The sequence below is a fragment of the Stenella coeruleoalba genome (genome assembly GCF_951394435.1).
Source record: "Stenella coeruleoalba genome assembly, chromosome: 4".
Classification (NCBI taxonomy): Eukaryota; Metazoa; Chordata; class Mammalia; order Artiodactyla; family Delphinidae; genus Stenella; species Stenella coeruleoalba.
In genome coordinates this window covers 112,301,317-112,314,401 of record NC_137149.1, presented here as the reverse complement: position 1 = coordinate 112,314,401, position 13,085 = coordinate 112,301,317, and the positions used below count along the sequence as shown (strand labels likewise).

At 35.0% G+C, this 13,085-nt stretch overlaps 1 protein-coding gene across 6 annotated transcripts in view; it reads left to right on the top strand.

Annotated features, from left to right (window-relative positions):
- Window positions 1-13,085, top strand: part of WDFY3 (WD repeat and FYVE domain containing 3) — a 266,644-nt gene that overhangs the window by 139,519 nt on the left and 114,040 nt on the right. For 5 of the 6 annotated variants that reach the window (XM_079921132.1, XM_079921129.1, XM_079921130.1 and 2 more), the window contains 5 exons: window positions 1,478-1,561; window positions 6,008-6,185; window positions 6,994-7,208; window positions 9,285-9,397; window positions 11,583-11,814. In XM_079921132.1, coding sequence (XP_079777258.1) covers window positions 1,478-1,561; window positions 6,008-6,185; window positions 6,994-7,208; window positions 9,285-9,397; window positions 11,583-11,814 — 822 coding nt within the window. The remainder of the gene's footprint in view (window positions 1-1,477; window positions 1,562-6,007; window positions 6,186-6,993; window positions 7,209-9,284; window positions 9,398-11,582; window positions 11,815-13,085) is intronic. The other variant, XM_079921131.1, reaches the window with a different exon arrangement.

The window sequence follows — 13,085 nt, the reverse complement described above, 5'->3', positions numbered from 1 at the left end:
TCTTCTTGTGAAGCACCGGCTCTAGGCACACGGGCTTCAGTAGTTGCAGCACGCAGGCTCAGTAGTTGCAGCGCACGGGCTCTAGGGTGCGCAGGCTTCGTAGTTGTGGTGCGTGGACTCTAGAGCACAGGCCCACTAGTTGTGGCATATGGGCTTAGTTGTTCCACAGCATATGGGATCTTCCCAGACCAGGGATCAAACCCATATCCCCTGCATTGGCAGGCAGATTCTTAACCACTGTGCCACCAGGGAAGTCCCTGAAGTTTACTTTTCATGGTGGTGTTTCCTATGTTTTCTTTTTCCTCTTTATTCTCAAGAACGTTAGGTACATCCAGACTTACTGATATTAGTTATCAATAGAACATAGTTATGATTACATGTATTTTCAGACAGATGATGTAGTCTCAACATTCATAATCATTCCTAACATTTTATAATCCTCAAAAAATGATATATCTCCCTGGGAGACATTGATAGTTCAAGAATCCATCAGATTAATTTACTCATTCCTTCATTAAATAAGTACTTAACAAACACCTATCGCATGCCATCATGCTAGGCATTGAGGGTGCAACTCAGCACAAGGCTACTTTGGTTATATCCATCCTTTACCTTAAATACAAACACATGAATAAACAATAACATATTGTGATAAAATCTATGATGTGGAAAATCCAGGGTTCTAAGATCATAAGTCTGCTTTACCTAAATCACTTATTTTCAGTTCTTAAAGTGTGTTTTCAATTAAGCTCTCACTTTGAAAATAATGTGAGAGTGATCATGCTGATCATGCTGCTAATTTGCCCCAAGCATTATCACTTTTAACCATTACCATAGTTTTACTTCATAAAACAAGTGAATCGTTTCTATAATGGCCCCATAAATAAAGCAAGTAACTCTATTGGGTAGAGCTAAAAGCTTTTATATCCTTAACTATAAAATTATCTACTTTGAAATACCTACTGAGATGTTTCTTGTTTCTTATTATTTCTTTGGCCTTAGTATTCAGATAGAAAACACAGGTAATGTAAAAAAGGTTTGCAGATTTTCCCTGCCTTGAAAATAAAAATGGATATATATTGTTAACTTATAGAAACCATGGGAGAGTGTAGTGTTGAGGGAACAAGGTGTTTTTTAAAATTAAATTTTGTGTATTTAGATTCAACCTCTTTTCCCTTGTTTTCTAACTTATCCTAGTTAGTATACCTTATTTTTAGTTTGCTTCCTCAAGAAACAAGGCCTATAGTACTCTGTTTTCAAATATGTTACATGTTAACATTAATGAATAAGCATCTGCCTTAAGCATGCTTTTCTGTTTCCCTCAGTGCATGTGTTGTAGTCTTGTTCCTTGTTCCCGCTGAGTATGGAGGATGTTCCCTATTAAACTTTTACTGGTATTTCTTGTGAAACTAACCAACTGCCAACCAACTGTGTCCTGTTCTAACCTTTCTAAACCACCCTGTTTTGTTGTCTGTAGTCGTGCAGAACAGATCCCTCCTTGCCTGACAAGTGAGTCTTCTCTCCCCTCTCCTTGGGGTACACCAGCTTTGTCCAGGAAAAGGTACTGATCTAATAACAGAAGTCAATCTTTACTTGTGTGGGTTTTTTTCTTCTGTGTTCAGTTATATATTAATGTGGATTTTGTGCTTTGTAACTTTAATTATTTTCTTTCTATTTGATATCTTTGTTTTTGTTTTTTAAAACTGTCAGCTTCTGCCGAGTGTATTTATGAGAGTAAAATGTGTTGATGCTATGAAGATATGAAGGACATGTAGCATTTTGTCATCCAACTCTATTATTTGGACTAAAATATGCATTTTAGAGCCAGCATGTATTTTATTAAAATTAATTTAGAAATGAGGATGTAATGCCTCTACTCTTTAACTAGAATACTTTTCTCCCTTTTCTTTTCACTTTAAATGTGCTTGGGATCATTCTTTGGCTTTTAGTATTACTTCAAAATGAACATCCCAGCACTGGCTGAGGAAATGTGTATTTTCTCAATCGGGTTCAACCAGTTGAAATGTGATGCAGGCTAACCTTTGAAAAAGTGAATAAAAAAAATCTCCCCTAGCTCCTGTTTTCATCAGTTGTGTGTAAATCTCTTTCTAAACTGATGTAGTCTACCTCATATATAATGCTTATGACTATAAAGAACCAGCAGTTGATTGACAAGAGTACAATTAAGATCCATTTGAGATTCCATTTGCGACCTGTACTTAAAATGATCATAGTCTGTGCACTTGGCACCAAATACTCTTCCTGCCCCTGTTTTCCTCATAAGCAAGTGCAAGTCCTTAAGTCTTGTATTAATTTTCTCCCACTATGGCTTTTTAAAAATGAATCCTGAGGTTCTGCTATGTTGTTGTTTAATTTTATTTCTGTTGTTCAGATTTTGAAACTTGAACACAGTTGTGGTTAATTTAGTACTAAATTTGAAGTATTTGTTATAAATTGGTATTTCAATACATTTTAAGAGTTATATTCATTAGGTATATGGGCTTATATTTTCCTTTTCTTTTAAATTTACACTGGGGCTTACAGCTCATTTTCTTCTAGTAAATCAATTTAGTATTGTTCAATGTATTTGTATTTAAAAACTACTGTTTCTTTTTTGTTTTTGTAAGAGCAGTTCTTGATTCAAGATATTATGAAATCAATTTGAGTTGACCTAGTATATTTTTCTGTTGCTAAAATGAATAAGGTAAAAGGTATACTTTGTGTTGCAAGATTCATGTGTGCTTACTATCCCAGAGAACTACTGGATGTTAGAAAAATAGTTTCAATTACTAAATAGTTTTAATCATTAAAAAAATCATATTTATGATTCTGTCATACGTGGTAAAGGCTTAAAAATTGCTGTGTTTAAATTCATTAAGTATTAACCAAAAATTACAATACTTTCAATAGGGATTCACAGATTAAGGGGACAAATATTTAAAAATCTATTAGAACCTATTATTTATTTAAATAGTAGTTTGACAAAGGGAAAACAGCATTTTATTCTATATGGTAGTTATTTAAGGCCTTCGATCAAAAACATTTTTTCATCTTTTGCAACATAGCTACATATAAGGATGTCCTGTCTTTGACCTAAGGGGAAACTGTCACTGAATCAGCAGTTGTAGTTGAGTGTATCTTATCCATGGGAATTCTAATCAGGCTTACAAGTTGATGTTACCCCAAGGAAGCTCCCAGTGCTGTTCATGCTAATAATAAGATCAGTGTAGCTTGCCATTCTGGTCAGGTTACATACATTTTGCTCAGTGATAAGAATCATAAGCTAATAAAAACTTTTTTTACTTCACAGTATAGTAATTTTTGAAGTTAGAATATCTCAAGAACATCTCAAATTACATCAGCTTATGGGCATCTTTTTTCTTGTGGCAAAACATGTTTTGTCTTGTTTTGTTTGCAAAAGGAAAAACCAACATTGTGTTAGTTTTATGGCTTGTGGAGATTAAGGTACTAAGGAAATTTCAACTTGTGATACTTGTCTGGCAAGTAAAATCTTGGAGATTCTTCTCTATTTGAAGACTCGGAGGAAGAAGAACTAGGAAACCTTATTTTGGAAAACTAAAATTCAAAATTTTTTTCATTATTCAGAAGGAATAATGGAACAGAATTATGCTGAACAATATTCAATCACAGTCAGAGGAGGTGAAAACAAAATACAAAGTAGTAATCAAGACTCTCAGAACATATCTGCAATTGCAAAATAGGTGGCGAGTACTAGTTATCTTTCGAACATGGTGTCCATTACTTAGTGCCTATACATGCTTGATAATTAAGGCAAAGCAAATTCAGAATTTAAATATTTCAGTATATATTCCCAAAAGAGGTAGATAAGTCTTAAGTATATATGAGAATTTAGATTGAAATATTAAGTAGCGATTTCTTTAAGCTTTAAAAGTAACTGCAACATAAAAATTAACTAAATTTTGCAATGTCATTTTATCCTGTCTTTGCAAATGGTTAGGTCTTGGTTGGTAGTTACCAATTTAATAAGCTTACCACAGTCTCTAAATGTAAAAAGTGGTAATACCTAAGTGACTTAGTAAGAATTAATGTTATATAATGGCTGTTAAAATAGACCTAATTTTACTTAATAAATACCATACTTTAGATTTCTACAATGTTTGCAGTATTTTACTAGTTTGAGAAGAATAATGTAATTCCTACATTAGAATATTTTTCTATATAAGATTTAAAAGTTTACTACTTTAATAGTTACATATTAGTAGAGTTCAGTTTCCAAAGACATAAAGGACTTCTTCCTAGCTATACATATCAGTAATTTAAGTTCAAATGTATATTAAATCAGGCAACTAAGAAATAATTTCGGAAGGCCTGTAACTAGAATATACAATTAGAATTGATGTTTTTTCTCAAAATTGCATTAGTTTTTATGTGTAATGAAAACAATTTTTATGAAATTTCTTAATGGTTTGAAGTTCCTATTACACAATAGAGGAATTAGGAATCTTTTTTTTTTTCTAGTTAGGTCAAAATATTTTAAAGAATAAAGGGAGAAACATGGGAGGAGGATACCTGTTGTTAATAAACATTTAGAAAACTATTGTAGTAAGTTTAGAAATTAAATCTTTCTGAACAAAAACAGAAAAAAAAAACAGGGAGTGGAAAAGAGTAGGTGGAGGATATGCTGACTTTAAACAGTAGCGCACGTGTGTTTTTTTTTCTTTTTTTTAAGTGAAGCTGAATACTTTCCTAGAATCTCTGTTAAAAAGAGAATGGTACTTTAAAAAAAAAAAAAAAAGGCAGTGCCAATTCTTTGCTACTAAATCAGTGACTTAAAGCATCTGTTTCCCAAGCTGCTCTTGTGCCAGAGAGCTGAAACTGCGCTGCTGTCAGTGACAGAGCTCAACATTAGACAAATTATGCTGAAACCAATTCATTGGAACAAAGAGCTCCCATAGGCTGAACCCACAAGCATCTGTTTCCTTGTGCCAAGATACAAAATGTGCAAAACTCATGAATTGCAGAAGAAGAGTATGAAATAGACGGTGGAGATCATTGATGAGAAGAAATGTTGTGCATTCAAGGGCATGGCTAGGCTTTCTAACTCATGGAAGCTTGTTACGTAAAATATCCCAAGTTTTTAAAAATTGTGAATATTCTCAGTGGTAGGGAGGATAATGCAAAAGAGCATGAATGTAGTTCCAAATAAGCGAAAGGAGAACTCCCTTGATTCTTAATACATTTATTGACATGTGGCCAGCATTCTGAGCCAACTCTGACTCAGTTGAACCAGTTATAGAGTAGGCCGCTTTGATCTTGTTTGTTCTTGATTATATTACCCATGGTTTAAGGAAAGGTTAAAAACACGTAGGAAATTTCAAAGAAAACACTCTCACTGAGGCACTTAATATAACTTGTACTCTCATCACAAATTATCAGAAATATCATCTTTCTTAGAGCTTTGACTCACTGTAATTTCACCTATTCTTTATATCTGCTGTCATGTATGTTATTCTTTTTGTTTTTCTTTTTTTCAGTTTTACTGAGATATAATTGATATACTGCACTGTATAACGTTTAAGGTGTACATCATAATGACTTGGCTTACATGTGTTGCAAAATGATTACTACAGTAGGTTTAGTTAACATCCATCACCTTACATAGATTCAAGGAAAAAATGGTTTCTTCCTTGTGATGAGAACTTCTAGGATCTACTCTTTTAGCAACTTTCAAATACACCATAGAGTAATATTAACTAGTCATCATGTGCCATTCTTTAATGAAACACTCCAAATAGTAAGTGATAAAAACATATAAGAGCCTAAAAGACTTGATAAGTTGTCTATATGTGACTCAAGAATTGATAATATATTGTTTTTTAATTTCCCAACGTTAAGGTGTTTTGTTACCCAACCCCTAATTATAAGGCTTTTTTTTACTCAGTGGAGAAAGGTAGTAGAAGATGAAGAAAATGAACAGAGAATGTGATTGAATTAAATACCCAATTACCCTTCTTTCTTTTCATAGGCATGCATATCATTCTGTTTCAACTCCCCCTGTCTACCCTCCTAAAAATGTTGCTGACCTGAAACTACATGTGGCAACTTCATCTCTCCAGAGTTCTGATGCTGTCATCATCCATCCTGGAGCCATGCTTTCTATGCTGGACCTCCTGGCCTCTGTTGGGTCAGTGACACAACCAGAAGTAAGCTTGGATAGATTGGTTCCTTCCCGTCTTTAATGAGTGGAAGGTGTGACTGCATGAGCAAGGGAGTGGGACCAAGAAGGTAACATGGAACCTTTCTGTGTCACATACTGAAGTAGGTAAAGGAAAAAAACAGGATTTTCGTGTTTGAGTCTTAACTTTCCTAATGAGTAGTAGATACGTATGTTTTAGAATACAACTCATTTGTTAAAATGCAGTTACTTCTGGTACTAAAATAATTCCCTTTCTCCTTGTAAATCCTGCTCAGCAGTGGAAGTTGTTAATAAATAATACAGGAAGAAAAATGACTGAAGGTACCATTTTGAGGCTATTTATGTATTTTCATTTGTAACACTCAGGAGTTTGGGTGAACTGGAGTTTGGGTGACTAGTTTTGTTTAAAATGTTGTATGGTTTCGAAGGCCTAAAGTGTAACAAATGTTAACAATAGGTCATTCTTTAAACTGATTATTTACTTACCATGAAAAATATTTACTTTATACCCACTATTTCTATAAAAATAAAAATATTATTAGTTACATATAGTCATGTAATATGAAAGACTTGGAAGAAAATGGAGTTGAGCTAGGTATGCTTCTAACAGAATGAAGACCAGAAATATTTCCCTGGCCCTGTTCTGGAGTTGCTGTGTCCCTCTAAGTCAGCTACTTAATTCATCTGAATGTAATTTGAAGCATGTAGAGACCTCATATTAAAATTAAAGGTGTGCTTCAACTCTTAAAAGGAGAGAACTATCACCTATCTTATTAAGAATGCCCTGGTGGCATGAATTTCTTTGTTAACTCCAGCATGCTTTGGACCTTCAACTTGCCGTGGCAAATATTTTACAATCACTGGTGCACACAGAAAGAAACCAGCAAGTCATGTGTGAAGCTGGTCTCCATGCGCGACTGCTGCAGCGGTGCAGTGCTGCGCTGGCTGATGAGGACCACTCACTGCACCCGCCCCTCCAGCGGATGTTTGAACGATTAGCCTCTCAGGCTCTGGAGCCCATGGTGCTGAGGTCAGTATGTTCTCTTCTTCACATTCAAATAAGCCACCATTAGTAATGGCCGTTTCTAGAGTCTTTATAGTCAAGAGTCTTGCTTTAATAAACATATATTCAGTTATCTGTGGGCAAAACCAAAACACCACGAAAATGGGCAAAATGCCCAAAATATCGCACTTAGAAACAGATCAATCTAGTTATTAGTAAACAGGATGTTTTTGTCCATTGGTCATTTCTTCTGCTTGAATCCAGCAAACTCTCACTTCCCTTTAAAAATGGAGTCATGTTATATTTGTATGACTTGCATCTACTTTATAGATAAGAACGTTTTATGTGGACGAACTCTTTTAAGAAACACTTTTTAAATTTTAAAATAATTAGAGATTCAGAGGAAGTTGTAAAGGTAGATCAGAGAGATTCTGTGTCCCCAGCATCCAGTTTCCCCCAGTGGTTACATCTTATGTAACTACAGGACAGTATCAAAGCCAAGAAACGGACATTGGTACAATGTATCCACGTATGCTACAGTTCCCCTGTTATTTATCACTTGTGTCAGATTGATGTGCCATCACGCAATTAAGATGTCACAAAGACCTCCCCAGTGCTCCCTCTTTATTATCATAGCCACTTCCCTAACCCCCGCCATCTCTAACCCCTAGAAACAACTCTGTTCTCCATCTCCGTAATTTTGTCACTTTGAAAATGTTATGTAAATTGAATCATACAGTATATGACCTTTTGTGATTAGCTTTTTTCACTCGTTATAGCGCCTTTGAGATGCATCTAGATTGTTATGTATCAAGAGTTTGTTTCTTTCTATTGCTGAGTTGTAGTCCATGGTGTGGATATACCTTGCACAGTTTAGCCATTTGAGAAATAGGTATATTTGAATAACCTTTTTTAATATAAGAGAAACAGTGCTCTGTGTTTTAGGGATAAAACAACATTAAAAAAAAAAACTTTCCTTGAAATTACCTAGCCAAACAGATTTAATGTTTAAATCATCTTGTCCTTCCTTAAAAAAATACTCTCAAATATCTTGTTACTTTCAGCTGCAACTGAGGAGCCCGCCTACTGCAACTAAGGCCCAGTGTAAATAAATAAATAAATATATATATTTTTAAATAAATAAAATAATTTTTTTCTGCTGTTAAAGTACTCCTTTTTCATAAAACTTTTGGAACTTTCTTAAGAATGGTTGGACTCTATTTGTAATTTATATTTTTTAACTGACTCCAAGCTAAGAAAAACCTCTGTGGTTAACATTTGTTAAACAGTATTGTACAGGGCAGTGTGCCAGGCCTTAGTAATATGAAGATGAATGACACAGTCTCTGCTCACTTTGTCACATTATGAATGTATTCAGAGACCTAAAGTTTTGAAAACAGCATGGAGATTTTCCCATGATCCTTTTTGATGATCTGCTACTTTAAAAGTAGAGAGACTGAATGAGAAAAAGAGACTATCTCATACCTAATGCTTGTATTTTACTAAATAACTTGTACCGGCTACTTAGGTAAACAGAGGAAGCAATGGAAACCAACCATTTGGACATGCTCAGTTTTCACAGTGAATGAATTAGATGAATGCAAAGGTCACATGATGGTATAGGCACCTAGCTGCTGGCAAGCCATAGATTATGAGCTAATTGTATATCACACTCTATGTGAAAAACTGGCAAAGGGTACCTGACCTTTAAATATTTGTTTTTTCTGCTGTAGGTAATTGAAAATTCAGAGAAGTATTCTTTTTTTTATTTTTTTCCTTTTACATGATGCTGTAAATGACTGGATATAAAGGGCTTCTATTTTTGTAACCCCTTGACAATTCACTATATTTCTGCCCATCACATTCCAGGAGAACATGCTCCTCAGGTTTCCTTTGTAACTTTTCACAATACTTGGTGCTCTTTTCACTGCTTGATGAATTAAAACATAAAATTAGCATTGTATATTATAGTAACTGTTCAGATTGCTTTAGTATTTTTAATTAGTCTGTTATAATTCATTAAGTCACATTTTTTGTGTGTTTAGTTTATGAATTATATAATGTTCCCAATCAAGGAATAACTTTGCTTTGTCTCTTCTTCAGGGAGTTTTTACGTTTGGCAAGTCCATTAAATTGTGGTGCCTGGGACAAAAAACTGCTAAAACAATATCGGGTCCACAAACCAAGTTCACTGAGTTATGAGCCAGAGATGAGAAGTAAGTTGACCTTTGAAGTTCCCTTTTTTGGTTTATCTTATAAATGAAAATCATGTAAGGGAAGAAAATTATTTCAAGAAGTTCGACTGTAAAAAAAAAGAAAGGGAAGGGTTTGTTGTTGTTTTTCATTTGTTGTTATTTAAATAGAAAAACGTAAGATCTCATTGTTTGACTGGAGAAGCGGGCAGATGGGGGTGGCAAAGGAATCAGTGATACAAGCAAGATCCAGAGGAGGTGAGAACTATGTGCAGAATAACCCTTGGCTTGGAAGGGGGAATACCTCTTTCTCAGAAGATCTGTAATTTCTTTACCTTTCTCAGTTAGCCTTTGCTGCCTGAACTAGAGTGGTTGACTGGACTATTCACAGGCTGTGGCTTTGCAGGACAGTTGGTGCAGGAGGACATGGAGGACAGGAAATTTAAAATACTAATAAAAGTAGTCAAAGAGAAACACCAAGGAGTATAGGATAGATAGGGGAAGAAGTAAAGTCAAGCAGCTAGTGATAGGCTGGGAGAAAAGGGATAGATCACTGGGCTGGAGAAGAATGGCTAGGCTAAAAAGCAAATGTAGTGAGAGAAAAAGAATGGGTAAACTGGAGGAATGAGGTAGGGTAATGGCAATCAAAATTGGAGCGGTGAGAAAAAGCAAAGAAAAGGACTGTGCCCAAAATTTGGCTCTGGAGTAAAGTAGAGGTAAAGCTTATTGGAGGAAAGGTGATCATAGAAGGGAGGTGTTAGATAGGTTGTTCATGTGGACCTTGAGATCCCCCAGTGCACTGGTAAGAATTAGTACAAGGAAGAGGTGAGAATGAAATGCCAGCATTAGTAGGTGGCAGTTTCATAGAGAGGTGTGTGATAGGATTGCTGATGCAGAACCTCCAAGGAAGAGAAGTTTTTGCATTAGGCTGATGCAAGGATGATGGAGAGGGGTGTGTTAGAATGTAGGCACTGCCTACCCATCCGGCATAGACCATGGAGGAGCGTCAGATTCCATCCACTCAAGAGCTGTGGGGAAAGAGTACTCTCAATAGAGAGCTCAGATGCCCTGGATTTCCTCCCAGTGTTAATTCTATAGTTTGGTGGGTTTTAACTTTACAATTTGTTTTGTCTTGTTGTTAGCCATAGTTAAGGCATTTGTGTTAATGGATTGAAATAACCGTTACTAGTGAAGCAGGAAAGAATGGAACCTAGAAGAGTAGAATGCCTGTTGTTCAAGCACATAGTAATCATTTAGTTCAAGCTTTTTTTTTTTTCAGGTGAGAATCAAAGAGATTAAACAACCTTCAACCATTATTTCAACCTCAATATTTCCTCCTACAATTTATTATCAGTGATAAGTGAATACTGTGTTTTGGAAACACTAAGACCTTTTGAGTTCCAACACAGTTTTATTGGAAAACAGTATTTCAATTTTTCTTATCAATTAATATACATCACCTGCATGTATATATTTTTGTTGTTGTTGTTTTTGTACTTTACGCAGTTCCTTAGAATTGACAAAAAATAGTTCCTTTCTCTAAGAATATTGAAATATTTTTATGGTTGCCTGACTGCTTAGCACACTTAAGAGGGAAATAATTAAATTCATGTGGTTTATCTTGAGAGGGAATATTTTCTCCATTACATTTATAATGTATTCCTGAAAGAATAGAATAGCTTGTTTAAATTTTATTTTTTTGTTCTTAAAAGTGTTACCATTTGCATGCATATAGGAAATTTAAAATTCAAGTATTTTTGTGATCACGTGTCTAATTTTAATAGCTATATGGAAAGAATTAAAAATGGGGAGAGGGCATCCCTGGTGGCGCAGTGGTTGAGAGTCCGCCTGCTGATGCAGGGGACTTGGGTTCGTGCCCCGGTCCGGGAGGATCCCACATGCCGTGGAGCGGCTGGGCCCGTGAGCCATGGCCACTGACCCTGCGCGTCCGGAGCCTGTGCTCCGCAATGGGAGAGGCCACAACAGTGAGAGGCCCGTGTACACAAAAAAAAAAAAAAAAAACAACTGTTTTTTTTGGAGTTTAAAAATAAAATTAAAAGCTAAAAATTATTTAGCTTTGGAGTTTAAAAATAAAATTATTGTATATATTGAAACTGAAGAGTGTATTTAAAATTAATCAGCCTTGTTAAAGTCACTATTTTAGAAATCTATATGATATTTTTCTCAAGAGATTTTCTTTGACTTACAGGTAGTATGATCACATCTATGGAAGGTCTGGGTTCTGATAGTGTCTTCAGCTTACATGAAGATCACCATTACCGCATAAGCAAGAGCCTAGTGAAATCTGCAGAAGGAAGTACTGTACCCCTGACCAGGGTGAAGTGCTTGGTCTCCATGACAACCCCACATGACATCAGACTTCATGGGTCATCAGTTACTCCGACTTTTGTTGAATTTGACACATCCCTTGAAGGGTTTGGGTAAGAAATTTGCCAGGTAGCCAAGCTATATTATATTTCATGCCTCAGTCTTGCCTTTGAGAAATAGATCTTTGGTTTTAAATCTACTTGATTAAAATTTAGTATATGCTATATATTTTCAAATGATTGAGTTCCTTGAGCATGTTAAGATTTTTGGATTTAATTGTTCTTAATTGTTTATTATACTAAATAAATTGATATGGTATAAGAGTCAGCAATCTAAGGTGCACAGTCCAAATCTGTTTTTGTAAATTCTCTTTTTTTCTCTTTTTGTAAAGTTTCATGGTAACACAGCCACATTCATTTATGTATATGTGTTATCTATGGCTGCTTTCATGCTAGACTGCAAAGTCATGATGGAGGCTATCTGGTCTGCAAAGCATAAAATATTTATACTCTGGCCCACTCTAGAAAATGTTTGTCAACTTCTGATTTAGTACAATAAAGTTACAGATAATATGCAAATTAAAATTAGATTAAAAGCTCTTTGGCTAGGTTTTGTCCTTTTTTCTCTCAAATTACCTAACTTAGTATCTTATACATTATAAATATTAGTATTTTATACATTATAAGTATTCAGTTACTATCACATTAAATGAATAAATACTTTGAAGTGGCAGAAAAACTTAAACAGCAGAAGTAACAAAGAATCTAGGGAGTTCCCTGGTGGCCTAGTGGTTAAGATTCTGGGCTTTCACTGCCTTCGCCCGGGTTCAACCCATGGTTGGGGAACTGAGATCCCATAAGCCGCATGGCGAAAAACAAAAAGAGAGAGAGATTCTCCTCTGCTTATAAAAAATAAGTTAAAAAAAGCTCTATAATAAAGTATATTAACCATTTAAAAAAAAGAATCTATAGCGAATCTAGAAGAGTATATTTATAAAGTCTGTCTATAATAAAGTATATTAATCATTTAAAAAAAATCTACAGCGAATCTAGAAGAGTATATTTATAAAGTCTGTCGTCCTCAAAATGGACATAAACGCTAAGAGAGAAGACCTATGTCTATACTGGTTGTTTGTGGGATTCTTCTACATTGATCTAAAACTATAAATTGTATTTTAAGAACATTGTCGTGGGTTAGTATCGAACAATGAATTAAAACATATTTGGGACTGGGCAAAACTAATCAGGACAGTGTAACAGAGGAGAGTGACTCACTAGAAAGGGGCACAGGGGAATTTTTCTGCGGTGATGAAAAATTTCCAATGTCTTGAACAAGGTTATACTTTGGTGCATTTTACCATGTGCAAATTATACTATGATCTTTT